General features: G+C 34.4%; 1 protein-coding gene across 2 annotated transcripts; it reads right to left on the bottom strand.

The window, feature by feature from the left end:
* Positions 1-949: 949 nt before the first annotated feature.
* Positions 950-5,640, bottom strand: LOC129957511 (uncharacterized). Of its 2 annotated transcripts, XR_008782772.1 has the most exons (11): positions 5,191-5,640; positions 4,523-5,093; positions 3,579-4,434; positions 3,413-3,493; positions 3,068-3,323; positions 2,605-2,991; positions 2,421-2,515; positions 1,878-2,122; positions 1,717-1,804; positions 1,351-1,622; positions 950-1,266 (listed from the first exon to the last, which is right to left on the bottom strand). XR_008782772.1 is itself a non-coding variant. In XM_056069844.1 (4 exons), the coding sequence occupies exons 2-4, from the start codon at positions 1,731-1,733 to the stop codon at positions 1,160-1,162; spliced, it is 396 nt and encodes a 131-aa protein (XP_055925819.1). In that variant the 5' UTR covers positions 1,734-1,804; positions 1,878-2,257; the 3' UTR covers positions 950-1,159. The 2 variants fall into 2 exon arrangements, 1 of the variants encoding a protein (XP_055925819.1); XM_056069844.1 differs by lacking the exons at positions 2,421-2,515; positions 2,605-2,991; positions 3,068-3,323; ... (2 more) ...; positions 4,523-5,093; positions 5,191-5,640 and having other exon boundaries at positions 1,878-2,257.
* Between the last annotated feature and the right edge of the window lie 3,517 nt (positions 5,641-9,157).

Consider the following 9,157-nt stretch of genomic DNA (forward strand, 5'->3'; position numbering starts at 1 on the left):
AGCTTTTTTTCTCGTCAGTTTAGTGGAGGGCAGTGATTGACGTATCGATTTCTTAATTCGCTTATCATCGATTACTTATATAGATTTTTAAAGTCAGAGGATTAATTGGAATTTCCAAATGCTTAAGAATAGGTAATAGTCCTATGTAGCCAGAATTACAATATGGCTGCCACATATACACCTGAAAATAAAGTTTTCTGTTCTACAAAATGTTCTTTAGCTAATATTGACCGCAAGATGTTGTTGAAACTTTCATTATTGTTCTGTGTCATATCATGCAAGCATTTTTTTAATAACTCTCTATCACAGAGTTCTAAATATGTTGATTTTACCACTTTCATTACGGAACTAGGCAGACCTGGTGATTTTTCTGAATATTCTGATCCGTTGCTCATAGTTTGCTGATATCGATGGTTTGACTTTCGTCACATTATACTAACTCAAAATGGCCGTAATTTATACAAGGTAGATCCAAAAGGTCTTAGATATCTAATTGAGATATCTAATCTCATCTAATTGAGATATCTAATCTTAGATATCTAATTACAGTTCATTTGGCGCAGGAATTTGACCAGAGTGACATAACCTGTTCCAAACATGTCCAAAATATTATAAGCTTCAGGCCAGAAACTTATATTGTTCACTTTCTGATTGCATTGCTCTGGCCCCGTCAATTACCGTTCTAATAAGACGTTTCGAAGCGCCATTTCGCTGGGGCGTATAAATGTTAGTTTTGTGTTTTATACTTTTTTCCACAAAAAAAAAAAAAAAAAAATCGGTTAAAATACTAGCATATGCAAAAAGAAACGCATGGATAACATATTGATGCATTATTTTTTTTATTTTGCAATAAAAAATAGATATTATATATAACAATGTTTCAATGTTTTCTTCTCATGAGCATGAGAAAACATGATCATGAGCAACATTTTTTTTATCGAATATTTTTTTTAACGAAAAAGTAATATTATGAACAAGTGACTACCATATGGATATGAAACAAAAGTAAAAGGTATTTTCACACACCATCCCGTATATCTTTATTTCTTTTTTATTGATCACTTTTCTTCTTTTGGCATCTCTGGTGATTTTATTTGGGGTTTCAAGAGGTATTGTTGTTCTTTTGTGATCCATATTTTGTCTCAATGCTTCCATGGCTTCAAACTTTAATTTTTTTTTTAACATTCTTAGAATTTAAAGTGAAGTCTCTAACTTTGTAGCATGTTTCTCCACTTCTTGCTTTGAAGACATATTTTTTTGATACATCTAAAAAAATAAAAAGCCAAAATTAAATTTTATGCATTTCTCTCTCTCTCTCTGTAACACACACACACACAAAATGAAACTTACCAGAAATAAAAGTTGTTATAGTATCGCTATCCAGTTCATCCACGAAAGATTCCCAGGGGAGGATCGTTCGTGCCATCGCTTGTATCGAATCTGTATCGTGATATAGAACATTTCTTCTCAACCTCTCTATTTCATCATACAACTTGATGCGCGCCCAAGCTGTGGTGGAAAAAGCGAGAAATACATTGGTGGAAGCGTCTTGAAACAGAAATTCTTTTCTGAATTCCCACTTAATAGCGGCTACTTCCGGTGTTGGAAGATATGTCTTCAATCTGAAAGAAGAACTTCCTGATATCACAACTGTGCTAAAATTTAATTTTTATGAGAAAAATAGCTCTGAAATCACAGTTCTTACACGATACCTACATTTTTGGAAGGGTCATCAAGTAACTTGTTAAACTCAGACACTGTATGAACGTAGTTCAATTGCATTTGTGCAGTATTCATTCCCTATCTGTAGAAAATTTTTAATTATGAATTTTAAAAATTTTTTCATTTGATAAAAGCCATAATGATAAAATTCTTACCTTCCCCAGAAACTATTTAAAGCAAGTTTTGCAACCTGACTTCGCCCTGGATTTTTGGCAATGTTTTGAGGATCCTACTTGATCCCTTCTTTTTGTTCATACTCCCGAATGTAAGTTACCTTTTTTTCTTCGGTAGTGCAATTACTGGGCCATCCACTACTCTCTTGTTTTATTTTCAGAAAAGTATCTATATATGTTCTGAAAAGAGAGTTGGACGATCTTGGGAAGTGATATACTTAATGCACCTAGAAATAAAAAACAAAAACAAATTAATGTAAAAACTAAATTTTTATGAAGTGTAAATTTTGCTTTTTTTTAGTCTGAATATATATATATAAACTGGACTAATATCAGTAATGCGATATCCCTTCTTTGCTAATTTCAGCTCTTCTCTGGCCCAGGTTCCAATAATTGCTCTCTCTTTCTCTGTATGAGTACACTTTTCTTGTTGCTTAATATCGAAGCAAGTTCGGCAACACACGAGGTTTTTTTTTGTCACCTATAGTGCAGAACAGAAAGAAACAAACCAAATGGTGGTATTACCCTGCAGCGGATAATGCCAAAATAGTCTTCGATCTCTCCAAAGTTTCCGCTATAATTTGAGGGTGTCGAGTTGGATACAAACAATATTTGTTGACCTGTAAGACGAAAGCGTCAATGAGTTGGGTGAAAAAAAAGGGAAGATATCAAGATGACCTAGTTTTATGAAATAATGAAGGTAAAATACCCATTGATAGAGTGATGTGAAATCAACATATTTTATATTTCCCTCGTAGTGAAATTTCATTCCATTTGTTCGTCCCCCAAAAAATGAATCTTTGGGGTTCAAACGATCCTATAATGAATGGGTAATTAGAAAAGATCGGAGATTGGGGTCTTCTTTTTTCCTCCTCAAAAACTTATGTTCTCACATTTCAACAGCATCGCCAAGCATGGCTCTTGCGCCAGAAAACTCAATCAATCAATCTCACATTTCAACAACAGTCTACCCAAGAGATTGGATTTTTGCGCAGATTTCTGCCGTCTTTTGCCGCACGGAAGACATAGTAAGGCCTTTCAACGAATGCTTGGAATCCCCATCAAAGCAAACTCCACATCCATGAAAGAAACAGCCCTAAAAATATATGTTAGAAATAAATTTACATATTCCAATGTATTTCAATCTCTTCCGAATGATTTTATACACATACCTGGTATTGATATACTGTTTTTGTCTCTTCACAGTATCCATCTACCAAGACACATCCGATTTTTCTTTCGCCATTCTTATTTAGCAATGCTGGATTTCTATACCTTCAGAAGACGATATATAATCCAGCCAACGAATCGCATCAGGGCTGTAATTCTCCCCACTAATATAGCCACAATAGCACCATTGCGATCGTGTCGTTTGTTATGTGACCGTTTCTATACGCAGCCATGCAAGCTGATGCAATAGTTACGTACCTAAAAAATGTAACAAATACATATATGAAATAATAAATCAATTATAATTATTTTAATATTATTAGTAGTAGCATAGTGTAAGAACTTACTGGAACGGATCTACACAAGCAATTTTCAAAAACTCTTCCCTAAATATTTGGCAACAACGACGCAATATGTGTACATCCGAGCTAAAAAACACACATACATTTTTTCGTTAAGAGGGAATATTGTAATGCAAATATTAAATGGATGCAAAATGAATAAAATACTCACCGGCAGTATTCTAATATTTCTTTTTGAAAATCGAATTGATCATTCTAAGTGCCAATATGTAAATTTTTCTCTTGCTGGAAGAATCATCGTATCCGGACAGTAATACTGCTGACTGGGAAGAGATCCAACATAATTTTGACTTGTTTTGGCGCAGCATAGTCAGCTTTGGCTCTTCCGCCATAAAAATCCAAGATCCAATCCAGCATAATTTGGGTTTTTCCCTCAGTTTCAAGAGATGAGGGAAGTAACCTTTCTTCAACGTGTTCAATGCAAAGCAGCTTGTTAGCTTAGATAATGCCATCGGGAGAAAACTCATTGAATCAATAATTGTTATGTCCAATGATGAATGCTTGATGGACATTAATTTTGATCCATTGGGTATTACATCCGGATCAATGCCTTGCTGCAGTAACCAGCCAGTTATAAACTGTCCATGAAATCTAAAAAAATGATAGATAGATTTTAAAAAGTGCTTGAAAAAATTGCCTTATAATTTTAAATTTATTTAAAATATGAAATAGTTTTTACATATCCCTTCATGTTATGTGCTATAGCCGTATAGCCTTTATGAACCGGAGCAAAAAGCCATGCACAAAATTCCTGTAATGATGAGTAGCCCTTAAATACTGTTTCTCTGCCATCTGCGTTCACAATGTGCCCTCCCGAAAATTGATCTGTTTCGAAATCAAAAAAATATCAGCTTTTCACAGGGTGACTTTAGAGACTCTTTGTAGACAGCAGAGATATTCAGATGACATCACAAATCTATGGCATGAGGGACAGTTTTGGGTGCCACATACATGCTGAAAGAACCGTCTCGTCGACGAATAGCACAGCACAGTCTGCATTGATACATCTAAAAAAGTAAGTTTCATTTTTTTTTATTACACTCATTAAATAATCAGAAAATTCTAATCTAGAAAAGCAAAAAAATGAATAATTACCCGCTCACATATGGAAAGCATCTTATTTCCTACCAGTGCTTTATGTGCAGTGAAACATTGTTCTGATTGGCATAGACTGTTGCAATCAAGTCGTCTTTTGGGCTCAGTCAAAATGCAGCTACATTTCAGAAATATATGGCATGCATTAGGACATCGATGATTTTCTATCGATTGAAAAGCTCCATCATACTTTTCACAGTAGTAATCAGTACCATAAAAACATTTCAACGATTTTATTGTATTGTGGGATAGGCTAAATGAAGACGAGGAAGTGTCTTTAAAACATTTTTAGTTAACCATAAGCTTAACATTTAAGAGCGTATATAACAAAAGGATGCAGAGCCTATTCCACAGCGTAAGGTAAGAACGCCACGTCTCTTCCAAGTCTTTCTCTGGATCTGCCTTTTTAAGAGGCATCTGGCTGGCTTGCATCACGTGGAGAGGACTCACGTGATCAGCTGGGGCCTTCTTATAGGTTGCTCTGGTGAGGATTCTTTCCCACAATATCATACTGTCCATCATGCAGCGACAAATTTATTCTTGTTGATCTATAACGTTCTTTATAAGCGACCTAAAATGGAAATGAATGAAAGAATTCAAACAATGAAAGACAGAAAAAAAAAATGTTTATTACTAATTTTAAGAATTCATTTTAATTTTGTACTTACTTGATTCAAGTTTTTAGAGGATATCACAACCACCTGAACATCTAGATGATTCTCGAATAAAGCAACTTCTTTGAATGCACAGGTGCCTAATGGAACTCCTGCTGACCTGTACAGTTCTCGAGCCCTATTTTCTAAGGGAGGGTGAAGTTTATGATCCCTCATTGCATTTATGGGCTGTTGATTTTTTCCCAAGCAAATACTATGGCCTTTGCACAACAAGCTTGAAGGATCATAAGGAACACTAATAATTGATCGTTTCTTGATACGATCAAATTCAATATTGCAAACCTTTAGGTTTTTTTCCTGCACCAACAGATCTTACTGTTACGATGTCAATCTCAAAACTTTCATCTATTATAATGTTAGTTTTGGACTAAAGAACTTTCATTATTGCAGCCATAACTTTTTCTGCGATGAAATCCGATACTGGCAGCAGTGAAGTGGAGATAGGCCTGTCCAGTCCAGGAGAAAAAATGCAGAATCGCATCAGGTCAGTAGGAGCCAGATTTGCAATGGTTCTTACTATTAAAATTTCAAACAGCCTTCGGACAGTAGCCACTATTGTCTGCAAGGTCATTCATCTTACACTGGATGAAAGTCTTGCTAGGATAACTCCAGCCAGGAAAACAATTTGCTCGCATTGATGGCGCTTGTTGAGTCGTCTGGATTTTTCTTGAATGAAGATAGCTTCATCCAACTAAAAAAAGAGGCTGCGGGGGAAAGAAACCATATTCAAAACATCTTATATTAATAAAAGGAAATAACTGCATACATCCTTTTCCTCAATCTCTTCAGATACTTCAACAGTTCGATCAGAAACTATTCCACTTCCAAACTGTAAAGGTAGGTTTTCAAAAAACTCGGAGGCTTCAAAGAATTCCTGGGTGTATTCATCGAGTAGCTTGAATTGATAAAGAAAATAAGTGTTAAGAAAAAAAATATGAAATGAATGATTTTCTTTGAGTGAATATTTATTTAAGCAAAAAGAAGAAAAGATAAACGTGCGTGCCTTACCTCGTTATCAGAATCATGAAACGACATATCCTCATCTTCAAAGAGAATCTAAGGATAGAAATACTTTTAATTAAAGATTAAAAAGAATTTTATATCAATTGCATAACCTAATTCTTTTTAAAGAATTAGATTTTAAAAATTATTTATATATGTTTTTTTCTTCAGAAAAATTGTTAAAATTAAAAGTGTAAAAACAAATTATTCATTCGGCATCTGCAGTTTGAAATTATTCACATGCATTTCGAAAAAAACATTTTATATACAATAATATTGAAAAAAATAAAAAATAAAAATGTGTTTAGAACATAATTTTTAAAGATAAATTAGACATTACTATTGTAATAAAATTACAGAATATTTATTTTTTAAGGTAAAATAGTTACCACGTGGTTTAAAATTAAAATGCTAAAAACAAATTATTTCATTCGACATCTGTTATGTTCTGAACTTTATTTTTAACGATGAATTACTTATTCAAATATCGTTTCTATATTAAAAAAAAGTTTTTTAAAACTAAAAAAAAATAATGCAAACTTACCTCATTAATATTCCATCTTATTTGTAGCCATTGTGCTTGACACTCGGATACCTCTTGGAATGTTCACCGATAAAAGGAATAATAGACACAGAAAACAGAGGAGAGACCCTGCTCCTCACAATAGGCCATTCGTCGAGTTTCATCACGCGCAAGGATAGGAAAATGAACAAGGTGGCCAGCGAAGAATCTTCGACGCTGCCGATCGACTTTTGCGGCGAAATCAGTTTGGCAGAGGCGCTGCAACGAGCCAAAGAATTTTTTGGAGACGAGCTGGTGGCAGTAAAAGGGGAAGAAGCGAAAACAATTCTTCACATCTCTTGGCATGCCTCAAGTGGTGGAGATAAAAACTCAAATTGCGGGAGACTGCCCGCGAGCGAGACACTTGCAAAAACCTCACGGACCAACAGAGCATGCACACGTAGCCCATCTGAAACTCTGGAAATACAGCCGAGTAATTGCGCTGCAATATGCAAGGTTTCTAGAGCAGAGGTGCAGACAAGAACTCGACGACTTGCAGAGTGGACGACGAGCAGACGAGGAATCTGAAACAGGAGAATTTATTCCTCCACCCGTGCCGGCATCATCATCACCAGCAGCAGAGACATGTAAATATGAAAAACTTTAAAAATATGGACAAGATTGTCATTTACAAAGAACAATTTAAATTTGTGTTTCAATTTTAGATGTGTGTATATAAATTTTGCATCAATAAATATTATTTTTATGTTAACCAATGTGTCGTTATTTGGCTCGGATTTTCCATACGCATCTCCTTTTCTTGAAACAAAAAGGAGATCTAAAAAAATGGGGAAAAGACTCGCCCGCCGTGTTGATGGATGAGTCTTTCCCCATTTTTTTAGGTCGCTCTTTTACCGAGGTCGGTTTGGACGAAAAAAAAACTTATTGATACTAAATTATTGTGTAATCAAGAAACGCAACGATAATTTATTTTTATGGTGCCGAAACCCTAGAATTATTATACTGGGCGAAGATTGTGTTGATGCTCTTGAATTTGTGAATAATCGTGGTGCTCTTGAAATTCTGCATTTATCAAGGATTATAACTCATCCTCGGACATATAAAAAGGTGCTGTAAACTTTATTTTATGCATGAAAATGGAAACTCTTGATAAGTTAAAGACGAAACACAAGATATCTCGTACTGCTTGTACAAAATTGATTAATAAAGTTTATTTGTTATTAGAAAGTTGTGATATTAAAAAGGAAAGTGATCAAGAACAACTTTCGGAACATTTATTAAGTTTAGAAAACATTTTGACCTCAAAAGCCTTAACAGTGAAATTGAGGATTTAATTTCTGATAGTGCATTGATTGAAACAGAAATTCAAAGCTCTCTTGAATATGAAGAGCAAATAAATGAAGCTAAATTAAAAATTAAAAATAAGGTTCATAAGTTTAAAATAGATCAACAACCTATCGCACCACTTGCTGCTAATGGTTCTAATATAAGAATTAACTATCCTGCAACAAGCATTAATTTGCCAAAGCTAAGAATTCCCACTTTTAGTGGAGATGCTAGCACTTTTCTAAAATTCATCAATAGCTTCAATAATGCGATTGACTCTAATGATTCTTTAAGTAATTTTGATAAATTCATATATTTAAAGTCCTTTTTATCCGGCGAAACTTACAAAATTGTTTCTGGTTTTTCTCTTACTGAAGGAAATTACAAATCGTGTCTCTCTCTGTTAAAGGACAGATATGGGAGGCAAGACCATCTGCTTAGTCATTTCATGAATCCCTTATTAGAAACTGAATCTATAAAATCCTCTTTCAATCTCGAGGGATTACGAAAACTGTATGACGAGGGTGAAATTAGTATAAGAAATTTAAACTCATTGGGAATTGCATCCGGAAATTATGGTCATTTACTTATGCCTATTTTATTAAAGCAATTACCCCAAGATTTAGTCGTAGAGTTCCATCGTAAAAGAGATTCTGCTAAGATCGGTGACGTTAACGAATTAATAAAATTTATAAAATTTGAAATTGAATCTTGCGAACCTGCAAACGTTGTAACTGGACATTCTGAAAAAGTTCCCGAAATTCCCCGATATCCTTCACGAAATTCTGCTTATCATGGACATACTGAATTAAAAAATAAATTGCCTTCATCTGCCGCTTTAAATACTGTAGTTAAAAATCTGTGTACTTTTTGTAACTCTAATAAGCACACTGCATTAAAATGCAAAACTTTCTTGGATGAGCAAAAACGTTACAAATTAAAGAAAGATGGTAGATGCTATCGGTGCATGGCTTATAGACATCTAATTTCTCAATGCAAGGTAAAAATTTCACCCTGTGAGACGTGCCAGAGTTTGCAGCACAATTCCTGGTTTTGACTGAAAAATAAAATTGAAAGCAGCTCTTCTGAAACCGATACCCGCGCCAGGAA

This window comes from Argiope bruennichi, chromosome 11, assembly GCF_947563725.1.
Source record: "Argiope bruennichi chromosome 11, qqArgBrue1.1, whole genome shotgun sequence".
In the NCBI taxonomy this organism is placed as follows: Eukaryota; Metazoa; Arthropoda; class Arachnida; order Araneae; family Araneidae; genus Argiope; species Argiope bruennichi.